The sequence below is a fragment of the Rutilus rutilus genome, assembly GCF_951802725.1.
Source record: "Rutilus rutilus genome assembly, chromosome: 23".
Lineage (NCBI taxonomy): Eukaryota > Metazoa > Chordata > Actinopteri > Cypriniformes > Leuciscidae > Rutilus > Rutilus rutilus.
Genome location: NC_140233.1, coordinates 1131104 through 1144895, shown reverse-complemented (window position 1 = coordinate 1144895; position 13792 = coordinate 1131104). Strand labels below are relative to the sequence as shown.

Sequence of the window (13792 nt, the reverse complement as noted above, 5' to 3'; positions counted from 1 at the left end):
GGTAACACTTTACAATAAGGTTCATTAGTTAACATTGGTGGATGTATTAACTAACATGAACTAACATTGAACAATATATTTGTTACAGTATTTATTAATCTTTGTTAATATTAGTTAATAAAAATACAGCTGTTCATTGTTTGTTCATGTTAGTTCACAGTGTGAAATTCTGAAATTTATATTAACCAAGATTAATAAATGTTGTAGAAGTATTGTTCATAGTTCATGTTAACTAAAGTAGTTAACTAACTTAAAGACAGTAGTATAACAACAAATGTTTAAAGTGACTAACCATTCGTGATGTTTAGAGCTCTTGTGACCTCTTCTGTGGAAGCAGCTGTTCGTCCATACTTTAATCTCCAGAATAAATCAGCCAGTGCCTTTAGTAGGTTTTCTCCTGAAGATGTACTGGTTACTTCATCTCTAAACACAAAGTTTAATGATCAATAAAATACTTACACAAGATTATGATATTCACTGAATTATAAAGCATGAAGTATATTTCCCACCTCAGCACATGATCCCTAAACTTGTCTGTCATGAAGAGCGTCTGCAGAACTGCATTCAAGTAGCAGGTCATTCCTTGATTGATCAAACCACAGGGAACTGGAATACAATAAAATAATCAATATTGAATAATACAAATTTTGAGATATTAAAAGAAACTCAAGAGGATATATGTACACACATGCACACACACACACACACACACACACACACACACACGCACACACACACACAATAGTTATTCAATTAAAAATCCAAAACCAAATTGTAAATAGAAACTGTAATGGGAGAATATCTAAACAGAATGCTATAACACTGCAGTAGCTGTAATTGTAATCATAATTATTTTTTGAATAAATAATCATTAGTTGTCCAGTGATCTTATCAATCTTTTAAAGTTTTGATCATTTACGGATTTCAGTAGTCCAGTGTGCACAGTACATTTATGACAGTTATGAGTCCTCTTAACTTGCACCCCATATTGAACCCAAATGCAAAAAAAAAATGGCATGACCAAATGAAAGCATAATTGAGGTTTAACTTTAAAGAAGACACTTGGCAGTTTGTCTATCAAGTCAAAATTGAAAACAATCATAAATATACAATCATACTTCTTTTTATTTTCACTTATTTCCCTTTAGAGTTTTAAGAGAATTTAAACAGTTCTTCTCATTTCTTAATTAATGGTGTTTAGTATGTTACCATAGTGTGCGTCATAATCTTTTTAACAATACTTTGGTTTGATTCTGCAAAACTCTCCAGACCATCATAAACATGCAAATAAGGTGTAAGGTAAGACAAATGGACTTTCTCGCTCTCAAAGTTCTCATCTCGGTATTGGCTACTTAACCAAAGATGGGTGTGACTGATAAGGCCTTAAGAGATCTCTACTCAGAAACATCAATGCTCATTCCTTTTGAGACCGACATCTCTGACTTGATTGAACATTATTACACAGAGCTACGCGGTCCACTGAGAAGCAGTTCAATTCAGCGCAGAATTCTCTATCTCTATTATAAACCCACAGATGACTGTGATTTATGCTTGTTAAAAGCCAGCTGAAACAGTGCTGATATTCTCAACATATTGACGCAAAAAACAGGCGAAACATTTTTCCGAGAACAAACCAGTTAGAAGACATTTCACTCTACAACTTATCAATTAACTGTAGTAAAACAGTTAAAAAAAATTTTTTTGGCAGAAATGTGCCTGTATATATTCATATTAAAAATGCTGTTATATTAATATAGTCATGCATATATGTATTAAATGTAATGCAGTAGGCTAATGTTTTTGTTAAGAAGTGATGGCAGTGTATTTATTTATTTTTGCATATATATTTATACTAAATGTTTGGGCTACTGTTTTGATAACACATACAATAGGTTTATAGAAAATCAACAAAAAAATCAATCAATATTTTCCAAATTTTTCAGGAATTGTTGATTTTTTTTAAACACTTGTAAGTCTGAAACAGAATATCAGGATAGTTTATTATTTTGCATATGATGGTGAAAAGTAAAAAAGCACCACCATGTTATATGTATAATAAATATTTGAGTATAACAAATAAAAATCCCTTCTAGATTATTTTATCCCTTGAGGTAGCCCTCGCACACAAAAAGGTTGGAGACCCCTGGTATATAACTATATGTTTTATAAGTACAAGTTTGTGTAATTTGGGGTTTCTGTAGCCTGCAGTGACATTTCATTATTTGTATTTTATGGCATTTGTCTTTATTTGAAGGCTGAGGCTTCATTAATAAACACAACCCCAATTATCATAATTGGTTTTGAGATGTAACTTGCTGTGAATACCTTGTCTGATAGGCTACAGTATTGTGGCATAGTATCAGGACACCCTGGCTATTGTCTGTCGCACACGGCTAGAGGCGAATGGCTGGATGATGGGCCTCTTTGGGAGAAAGTCCAGGGCTGTTTTTTAGCCCCAGTCCGTCCCTGCTTATAAGTAACTACATAAACTGTTTGGTGGAAGTTTTGCTGCTAAAGGAGAATCTCCAAGTTACTAAAAGCACAAGAACTGCATACTCACCCCTGCTTGCATTTTTTTCTTTGGACTTCTCCAATTCCTTTGCGTTAGTGACACGCTCATTGTGTGTAGATCTTCCTTGGCCATGACGTGAATTTCTGTTAAAACCTTGAAAAACATGATGAAGATATTTAGATTACACCAGTAGAAACCTTTCTACTATCAGATATTGTTTAAAAAAAATAAAAATTAGTCTACAAATAAATGGCTCCATCTGGGGGTTCTCTAAAGAATAGGGGGAATCATCGCTAGTGGCCCATGCATATCGACTGTCACTAAAAATCAGCAGTAAAACGTGAGGAAATGCTAGAAATGAAACACTGACTCCTTATTTTTGTCCTTTCAACGTTCCGTACATAGCCTAGATCTACGCGCCCCCTGAACCCACATAATAAAGATGGACAGTGACATAGAAATTTGCACAAATTAAGCATACGTTCCATACAATTGAGGTATTATCGAAATATCAAAATTTTATTAACGAGTGATTATTTAAAAAAAGGCAAGTAAAACGGTCAGGGTTACATTTTAGACACACACACCAGTGAAGCACTGCGGTCAAGTGGGCCGCGCGTTGAAAATACACGGTCAAGCCAGCCGCACATTTTTTTTAGTATGCGCGTCTATATGTGCACTTACGGTATGGGTGCTGGAAGAGACCAAAACTGATTTTAAGACTCTATTTTCTGCTATTTTCCATCTTATTAGGACACGAATAATTAAATTTCATGATTTTTTTAAATACGACTTTTAATTGTGTTTTATTATTTATTATTTTAATGTTTGCAGGCCTATATATGATTTATATTAATTTTTACATAATTTATTCATGTTCATATTAATGTTAATTATTATACACCATTAATTTTTTTTACATTTTCATGATTTTTAAAAAAATATGAATTTTATATTTGTTTATTTTTTATTATTTTAATGTTTGTAGGCCTATGATTTACATTAATTATTACATAATTTATTCATGTTCATATTAATGTTAATTATTATACATTATTATTTTATTGTCAATTTTAATGTTTAATATATGACAAAATAATTATACTTTATTAATTATTGTAAATTAAATTTGATATTAATGTTAATTATCATACATTAATTGTTTTGCAATTTTATTGTTCATTTGTTGATTTGTCGATGTTTGTATATATAAAGTATTCATTAATTAGTATACATCAGGTACTAATGTTTGTTTGTTTATTTATTTATTTAGGCTACTTACATTTTTCATGTTAATATAAATGACAAATATGACAAAACAGGCTTTTGGTGGCTTTTAATCTGTCAATTATCATTGAATTGCCTATATGAGCTATACAAACCTGGTCAATGAAATATACATTCATACCTGATGTATGAAATATGATACTCAAAAACACACACACACACACACACACACACACACACACACACACACACACACACACACACACACACACACACACACAGGCATTTTACATATAAAAGGGCACAGTTTTGCAATTTTATTTAACTTTCTAGCACTTACATAATGTCCCATTTTCAAACACTCATAAGACAGACCCTAACTATCACTGTATTTATTTTCACGTCATTTTACTGTATGGGTTTGGAGAAAATTAAAGGCAAACCTTAAACATCAAAGTGCATTCTATCACTTACACCATGTCCCATTTTCAAACACTCATAAAAATATTTCTATTATAGGTTTGCTCATTCTTTCATTTGATTCCTGTTCAGAATGACCCTGATTATTACTGTATTTATTTACTGTATAATTTTGGAGAAAACTAATTAAACTAATTATCAAAGTGCATTCTAACACTTACACCATGTCCCATTTTCAAACACTCATAAAAAGTGTCCCTTCATAAGTTTGCACATTCTTTCATTTGATTCCTGTTCAGAGTGACCCTGACTATTACTGTATTTATTTTCAAGTCATTTTACTGTATAGTTTTGGAGAAAACGTACTTGGTTACTAACATAACCTCGGTTCTCTCTAGAGAAGGGAATGAGTATTGCATAAGTTGCTTACGCTACGGGTACTGTCATCTTTTCTCAAGATATTGAAGCCAAAAATTATCCTTAATTTTGTATTTATTGTCAACGCAGTGCAGCAGCCAGCAGACGGGGCTATCTAGCACGCTCATTGGCTGCTCTGCGGCAACTGCAGCAGCCTACCCCTGAGCCCTGCGTGACGTCACGCCAGTAACGTGCGGTGAAATGGGTAGGCTGTGACCTATCAATGTGGCATATATGTTTATATATTCATTCAGTTAATGTAGCAACCCAAGTTCATATCAGGCATCATCATCACGCTGCCTGCATACAGCAAAGTCAGTCATATGTGAGGCTAATGCACAATCAAATCTAATAATCAAATTAATGGACACATCTATCTTATGACTTATACAACAAACAAATGTTTTGTGCGGAACACAGTAACGTTAAGAGAGGGAGGCGGCGCGGTGTCAGCGAACCGACAAGCAGCCTAGTCACTATTGTAGTTTGTATTAATGCCATGGTTCAACAAATAATGTAAAGGTTAAATAATAATTCACTTAGACTTTATAAGAAGCAATTGCGACTTTATTTCACACAATTCTGACTTTATATCTTGCAATTCTGACTTTATATCTTGCAATTCTGACTTTATAACATGCAATTGCGACTTTATTTCACGCAATTCTGAGAAATAATGACAGAATTGCGAGATAAAAAGTTGCAATTATCTTTTAAAATGTTTTATTCTGTGGCGGAAACAAGCTTCCATACCTCCTGGCCTCTTCCTCCCATCCATCCTCCCTGACGTGTTATGGTAGGGCCGGCCCAGCTATCGGTAGGCGCCGGCGGTGCCGCGGTAGCCTACTCCTGAGAAAACGTTTTGGAAAAGACGGGCTATGGACCCAACCAACTCTATAGGAGGGCAGGGGAGAACTCCCTCACATGGTACAACCCATGCAGAGGCTGCGCGCTGCGGTGTCAGAATGCGGAACGTCCGATCGTGTGTAGCCTAATGTAACTAACGTGACAAATGTGAAAAAAGAAAATCCTCGACCGGCCCAAAAGTGAAGCGGCCCACCGGGAATTCTCCCGATTACCCACCCCGGGCCTGCTGACAGCCAACGCTAGGCGCCGCTAGATCGGGAAGGGCGGATTGAGTGAGAGCGAGTGGATCACGTGACATGAAGCAAGCTCGGTCTCTGCCTCAATGTTGATAATTCAAGACAGCATGAGAACTGACTGCGCATGCGCAAACCTACGTAAACTACGTTCTATGGACCAAAGAGGCACTGCTAACCTCTGCCTCAATGGCCATTGCCTTGCATTTCCTGCATGAAACAATGGTTTTAGGAGCAAACAATGGCAAAATTAGTATATTATATGTGTATTCCTGAAAATTTTTGTTACAAAAATTAATATTTGGAATAAAATAAATGCAATTAATAATGTGGTGAATTAATAAAGTTCTTGGAATTAATAAATGTAATGTCAACATTTCCTTTGGTGAGGCACTGCCTACCCTGCCTACCCTGACCGCACGTCCCTGCGTCACGCCCAATGGGGGCGCTTCGCACCCTCACGCGTCACGCGTCACGCGCCAGAATGGGTGTGGCTTAGCGTATAAAAGGACGGGCTCGGGGGCTGCTTACCTGGTTTTCATCGACTGAAGCAAGACCAGCTCGTGGAGCGAGCACGGCAGGTTACGCAATACTCGTTCCCTCTTCTAGAGAGAACCGAGGTTACGTTAGTAACTGAGTACGTTCTCTTACGAGAGGTTCTCTCGTATTGCGTAAGTTGCTTACGCTACGGGAACCGCTTGTCAACGCCGCATCAACCACATATAGTCCCAGGGGCACAGCCGGGGGACACAGATTAGTGGGAATAAGACGGCCAGCTCGAGTGGGCCAGTACATGTACATAAGCACACAGTATCATGTGGCAGGGAATACAGAGCGGCACAGCCGGTCCATACTGAAATGGGAATATCTACCCTTATAGTGCAGCTCAACCAGAGGAGCTAGGATTAATGTGAGAGTAGCCTGCGCGCGAACGAACCTGACCAGAACATACTCGCAACTTAGACCGACAGAAGTCTAGCCTGCAGGGCGGGAACTTCTAGGTTGTAGAACCTAACAAATGTAGAGGGGGAGGCCCAGCCCGCCGCTGTACAAATGTCGTGAACAGGCACGTGCACAGGTAGGGCTCAACCTGTGCAGAGCACATGCCCTTTTTGCACTTACACTTCGAAGTGCCCTTTTTTGGGTGGTGTTTTTTTTTTTTTTTTTTTTTTTTTTAATCAATGCTATTGGTTACCTTTTACGTCTGTCTGTCTGTTTTACAAATATTTAGCCAATGAAAGTTCTTAAAATGACCTTGTGTAGATCGTATTCGATCCTCAAGCTGTCAGTATGCTGATAACTCCGCCCCCTCTATATTCACTGAATCCTGAAGTTCTACAGCAGCCGCACAGTAGACAGCAGCTGAACGAAGTTTTGCGAAGGGTAAATAAATATCTTGTTGTTTGAATAAGTAGGCTACTACTAAACACTATGTCTATAAAGGCTAGTATTTTATTTATTTGATGTCTGACTCACTGAGACATGTGGGACGTCGCCTGAGACTGAGAGGTACGGCTAGCATTTGCCATCTAGTCATAGCCAATACATAGACACTTAAATAGCCTGTGCAGCATTTCATCTTTTATAAAATGCGATTTTGGCCAAATTTATTTTACAGCAGGAAAAACTGAGCGCCCATATAGGTACAACCAGAGCCATAGAGAGAAAGAGTTGCGACACTCCCATAGACCTCCGTTGTAAATAATGGCGGCGCTCTTAACCGCCTACTTCCGGGATATGAAGAGCGGAATAGTTCCAAACACTGTAATTTTGGCGTTGGACCCCATTCACTTACATTGCTGCGCGTCGAGTTGTTCCAGAGTTAAGTTGTTGAAATATCGACCTCTTTTGAATTGTCAACTGTCTATATTGTATCAGAGGCCCTTTGCGATACTGGTCTTCATTTGTACATGCACAGCGTAATTATTTATATTTTATGTTAGTTGTTTCAACCAATTTTCAAGCACTGCCTGCTAACATAGCTAGTTAGCTAGCGCGACTTCGTCAGTTAAGAGTTCGGTAATGAATCGCTGCCACCTTTATAGCAACTTTTATTTAATTTAATTTTTGGGATATACTAACTTTTCATTATGTTTTATTGTCTTGAGTGAGGTGGCTTGTGAGAACAATGCTGGACCTCTAGGATTGTTATGGCCATCACCAGTCCTGTCTGTTTCATGGATCACCTGCCCCTGATTTTTGCTTTTCTTGTTCACACAAGCACACATTTTTGTTGTCTGTCATTGTTTAATAAAAATAGTTTATTTGAAAACCTTCATTTGTATCAGCAATGCTTAAATTCGTTTTTAATCTGTTATAGTTTTGATAATGTGTATGGCTTAATATTAAAATAATATTCTTAGTCTTAACATGATAATGTTTCACGTTGTGGTCCTGGGGTGGCCACTTTCATCAGAAGAAGTGAGCTAGCTTAAGCGAACTCTGAACGGACCGCCACGGCAGACCTCTTTGCGTGATCACGAAGGTAGGCTAATGGCTGGATCAAAATTTATAAGCAAAATCACGGGAATCAATAGCCTAATACAGCCCAGTTGTGCTAAAATAAATATCATGAGACGTCCATCATCAGATGAATGATATGGAAAAGTTAAGTTAGAGCCGCTAAAGCCAGTGCTACTACCCATGCGAACATGAACACTAGCTTTTCCCTCCAAAAATATAGGGTAGAGTGGGGGAAAACGCCCCCCTGGGGTAAAACGCCCCCCACCTGTTTTTCCCAAAATGATCACTAAAAGTAGTCGAGATACATTTTTACTGTTGCTATGCACTACGTTGATAACGGGGATATACAAATCTCTACGGAGAAGCTGACACCAGCGACACATTTTAAGAGAAGAGGATTACATGGTAAATGCTATAATTTTCAGATATTAGTAAACAAGTGTTTAAGAGAATATTGTTCTGCAGGATATCACAGTGATGTATGATAGATGAATAGTGAAGTCTGTAGTTTGAGATCATATGGTATTTATAAGGAATATAATTATATTAAAAAAATTTAACATTTTTTTAAAAACTCATAGCTTGTGGGGTAAAACGCCCCCTATGCTGAGGGGTAAAACGCCCCCCCCCCTGGGGGCATAGTTTCTCTCTATCATAATTACTATAATAAAATATTTATGTCTATCAAATCCTTTGTTTTACACTTAATGCAGTATAACTAGGTGGTAAAATCTAAATATTTGAACAAAACATGAAAAAATTACCTCAAGTGAGCATTAACTAGCTAGCTTGCTAGCAAAGTTAGCTCACTGATGGAAGGTAGTTAAATTTGGCTATTTTGGACATTGCTGAAATAAATATTAATATATATACATGTTGATACATTACTTGCCTTTTACTTTTAGAGATTAAAAACTTGTCTGTTAATTTTGCTGTTGATCTATGAAGCAAACTGGTTGGTAAGAAAGGGGGCATTTTACCCCACCTTGGGGGGCGTTTTACCCCACTGCTGGGGCAAAACGCCCCCTTTGTACAAAAATATTTTCAGTGAAAATACTAATTAATTATGACGGCTGAGCAATTTTAATATTTGGTGAATAACTCCTGCCATAGTCACTCAAAACCGGGATGGCAATTCTAGTCACATTTATGTTTTGTTTCACTGTAATGTCACATTTTCCTTAAGGGGGGCGTTTTCCCCCACTCTACCCTAGCCTAAAACTTGTCTCCAAATGCAAAACTGACATTAACAAAATGCAATAACAGCTGAAAAAGTACTTGGGGTGTGTTTTATTTTATATTTACCGTTCAATAATGCAATCGCTGCTGTCTGTCCCATAGAAGAACATGACAGCCAGCGTATGTTTTGGAACTATTGGGGCTTACATGAACCACGTGACAGCCATAGCGGCGACATCAAAGAGTGTCGCAACTCTTTCTCTCTATGGCTCTGGGTACAACAAACTAGTTTGTAACCTGTTGATGAAAATGTAATGTGATACCGCCGGCGCCGTTTTAATGACGGACAAAAAAATGCACATTTGCACACATTCGCTGGTCAAAAACTATATACTGATGATAAGTAATACAACAACATATAATTTGTTTTTACCATCGGAAAAATAACAGGTGCGCCCCCGCGCTGTTTCGTACTGGAACTTACACAAAGCTTCGAGTGATCCTCGTCACCTAGGTAACATATATTTCTAAGACGTAAGACATTTCTTCTTTGATTTATGATTGCTGATACACCTAATTTATTAACATTTAGAATAATCATGTTATGGTTAATTCAAGGCTGTTAATATGCACGTATTATCTAGCTAATTTTTTAATCTATAGCCTATTCTATACTCTCCGCTCGTCCTCACATGGTTTTACTACAGTAATATTGTAGTAGTGACTTAAAAAAAAACATTACAGAAGATCACTGTGAAATCTTTATATTGTATCATGCACAATGTAATTCATGATTTAATTCATTCCAAGGCTTCATTTATTTGATCCAAAATACAGCAAAAACTGTAATATTGTGAAATATTTTTACAATTTAAAATAACTGAATAAAATGAATATATTTTAAAATGTAATTTATTTCTGTGATCAAAGCTGCATTTTCAGCATCATTACTCCAGTTCAGTACTCTTCAGTGTCACGTGATCCTTCAGAAATGCTTTTCACTGCAACTGTAGGCCTACTTTTCACATTATTTTTTTATTTTATTTTTTTATTGCTGGCTTATTTTAGAGAAAGTGTAGTGAATAAGAGACCTTCAAGAGACCAACATCCCTGGCTCACAGAAGGTTGCTGTTAGGTTTAAAGAAGCCCTTAAAACATGTTTATCTATATTATTATTATTATGGTTGTTATTAATCGTGATTAAATCTAAAGCTTTTGAGACTATTATTTTGTGTTATTGAAAATGGGAGGTGGGGTGCCCTTTTTTTAGTTTCAGCACATGCCCCTCAAAAGGTCTGTGCACGGCCCTGGTCGTGAATAGAAATCCCGCTGGACTAAGCCCACGAAGAGGCCATGCCTCTAGTGGAATGAGCCCTGACGCCCAAAGGGCACTCCAGGTCTTTAGACGCATATGCTGCCGCGATAGCGTCCACAATCCACCTCGACAGACTCTGTTTCGAGGTTGCAAGACCCTTAGTGCGTCCATCGAACGAAACGAAGAGTTGCTCCGAGCGCCTGAAGGCGGCAGAGCGCGTGACGTAAACCCTTAATGTCCTAACAGGGCAAAGGAGGTTAACATCGACTTTGCTACTGGAGCCCGGTAGATCCGATAATGTAATAACCTGTGCTCTGAAGGGAGTGCCAAGCACTTTGGGGACATAACCATGTCTCGGCTTGAGGATGACTTTAGAGTCATTAGGTCCAAACTCGAGACACGTGGCGTTAAAGGGATAGTTCACTTTGAAATTAAATTTTGCTATGTTTTAGCTTACCTCAAGGGCATCCAAGATGTAGGTGTCTTTTTTTCCGCAGTAGTTTCAATTTTGATATTTTTAGGTCAAACCGTTCTTGTCTCTCAGTCATTTAATGCAGGTCGATGGTCACGGTCTCAAAGAGCATGCACAAAGTCCAAATTAAAACAATTCCCCATCGTCCAAATTAAACAATTCCCCATCGTAAGTACACATTGATGGCCTAAGACACGAAACGAGCGGTTTGTGTGAGAAAACGAACAGTATTTATATCGTTGTTATCTCTTGAACACAGCCGCGTCCAAGTGATCTGAGGGCGCGGGCGGGTATAGATATATACACTAGATTTCGCCTTGGCTACTGCAGTTCATTGGAACGAAACCGTAGCCATTTGCTACGAATAGAATAGAATAGAAGATAAAGTATTACTATTACTGGATCAAGTGTTGTCGAAAAATAAGTGTCTTCAGCCGTTTCTTGAAAGTGGCCTCGGACTCATCAGCTCTGGTTGAGTTACATTCCTCCAGCAGGAACAGTCCAGGCGAAGGTCCGAGAAAAAGATTTAGTGCCTCTTTGAGATGATGCACCACAAGATGACGTTCACTTGAAGAGCGCACGTTTCTGGATGGCACAATAGTAATGAGTTTAGGTAGGCCTAAGAGGCAGCAGAGCCAGTGGTTGTTCTGTAGGCAAACGTCAGTGACTTAATTTGATGCGAGCAGCAACTGGCAACCAGTGCAATTCCATGAGGAGAGGAGTGACGTGTGCTCTCTTCGGCTCGATAAAGACCACTCTAGCGGCGGCATCTGCAACATGTTTCAAACGAAATAGTCCTATGAATTTTCAGTTTCAGAGGTTTGACATGTTTCAAACAAATTTAATTAATAGACGAATTAATAAAATAATAAAAATTTCTTTCTTTCTTTTTTTTTTATTATTATTATTTTATTTTTATTTTATTTTTAACTGCACCCCCACACCAGCAGCTCAGCATTTTCTTCAGACCGAATGCAATGATTGAACGAACATTAGTCTTTAGCCTTCCACAGATGATATTTAGAATTATAAGTAGCCTAAACTGTCCTCTTGTTGCTAGTGATTTTTTCTTTTTCTCTATGGCAGTTAACAGCGTAATTATTTAATTAAATTATATTAAATCAAGTAATTATTTAATTATTCAGCAAAATACAAAAAAAGTAAAGAGCAAGAGAAGAGGACATTTAAGCAAGAGAAGGGGCGATTTTGGTTTTAATTTATATACAGATACAATTAAAATGCCACATAACCATAAAATCTAAAAAATAAAAAAATCTAATCTATCACGTAGGGTGTGATAGATAACGACTAAATCAGCTGTTCTCCCGTAGTAGACACGGTTAGGTTACAGTAGAACGTCATGAAGTAGCAGTTAAAGGCCCTGTCCCAAATGGAACCCTGAGCACTCGCGGTCTTCCTCTGAGTCTTTCGTGACGTAATGCCGCTTTGACTGTCGGGAAGAAGTCTGCTGTAGAGCCCGCATCAGCGCGGGCTCGGTAAAAGTGCGCGTCAAGGGCGCAAATCGACCACATGGGGGCGCTCGCGAGCACCCTTCTGAGATCTAAAAATGACAAATGGGACACACGGCGGTCTCATGGACTTAACGGACACGCGCACGCGGCAGCCATTGTAAGTCCACAAGACTGAAAGTGCACAAGTGTGCCATGTGGGATAGGGTCAAAGTCGCGCATGCGCAACAGAATGCTAGGACGACTTTGCAGTTCCACCAGCAGAAGTCACTGAAAACAACGGCTTCACGAGGCTTATTGCTTTATTTCACCACAGTATGCTTTTAAATACGTAATGCTATTGTGGTTCAAATATTTGTTTCATAAAAATGCAAAAGAAAAAAAAAAGACAACGTAGGCAAAAATTTTCTATTAGACAAACTAAAATGATTCCTGTAGCCAATTTCTTAAAGTTAGCTTTTACCAGAGAAGTACTTTTTAAAACAGTCCAAATTGTTTTATATTTTACCTTCTGCCATCTTCAAAAAAAAACAAAAAAAAAAACGTTTGGAATTCTCCTAATTTGTTTCCCGTTCGTCCGCTGGCATGATGCTGATAAATCCGACGTCCACCTCAACCCTGAGTGAATGTAAAATCGAAAGTGAGTAGCTTTACATCTTGAATTGTTTCCTCCTCCCAGTGTGGCTACATTTTATAAGTAGCCTACCCTAATGCAGCGCTTTCAGTTTCTCAGTGCGTGATCTGATATTTCAAACCTCTGCAGTGTAAAGATGATCTGCCAAGTGCTTATTAATTTCAACGACAAAAAGAATAAACCGCTAGAAGTGGCAGACAATGAGAACAATTTTAATAAAACCACCATTTTGGAACTGAAGAAGAAATTTAAAGAAAAGATTCCTGGAGCACCAGGTAGGTTAAACACGAGTTATTTTTATACTGCGAGTTTAAATTAAAATAAACAGTTAATCAGTGTTGGGAAGTAGCATAACGGAATACATAGCGGCGTTGCGTATTCAGAATACAAATTATGAGTAACTGTATTCCGTTACAGTTTCAATTTAGAATGCAGTTACATTGTTGAAATCAATACTTCTCTGTTTCACGAGTTTATTCACTCTCTAAATAAATTAAGGCAACTCCATGCATTTCGCAACTCATGCATTTCGCAAAAGCCCCAATATGAAAACGAAAAAATGCGCGGTTTGATGATCAGTCATG

General features: G+C 37.8%; 1 protein-coding gene across 1 annotated transcript in view; it reads right to left on the bottom strand.

Annotated features, from left to right (window-relative positions):
• LOC311283504 (uncharacterized protein) overlaps positions 1 to 13199 on the bottom strand; it is a 333540-nt gene extending 320341 nt beyond the window's left edge. The window contains exons 1-4 of the mRNA XM_084397942.1: positions 13083 to 13199; positions 2561 to 2665; positions 510 to 606; positions 293 to 423 (exon numbers count right to left, since the gene is read on the bottom strand). Coding sequence (XP_084254068.1) covers positions 293 to 423; positions 510 to 606; positions 2561 to 2665; positions 13083 to 13092 — 343 coding nt within the window. The 5' untranslated portion in view covers positions 13093 to 13199. The remainder of the gene's footprint in view (positions 1 to 292; positions 424 to 509; positions 607 to 2560; positions 2666 to 13082) is intronic.
• Positions 13200 to 13792: the final 593 nt, after the last annotated feature.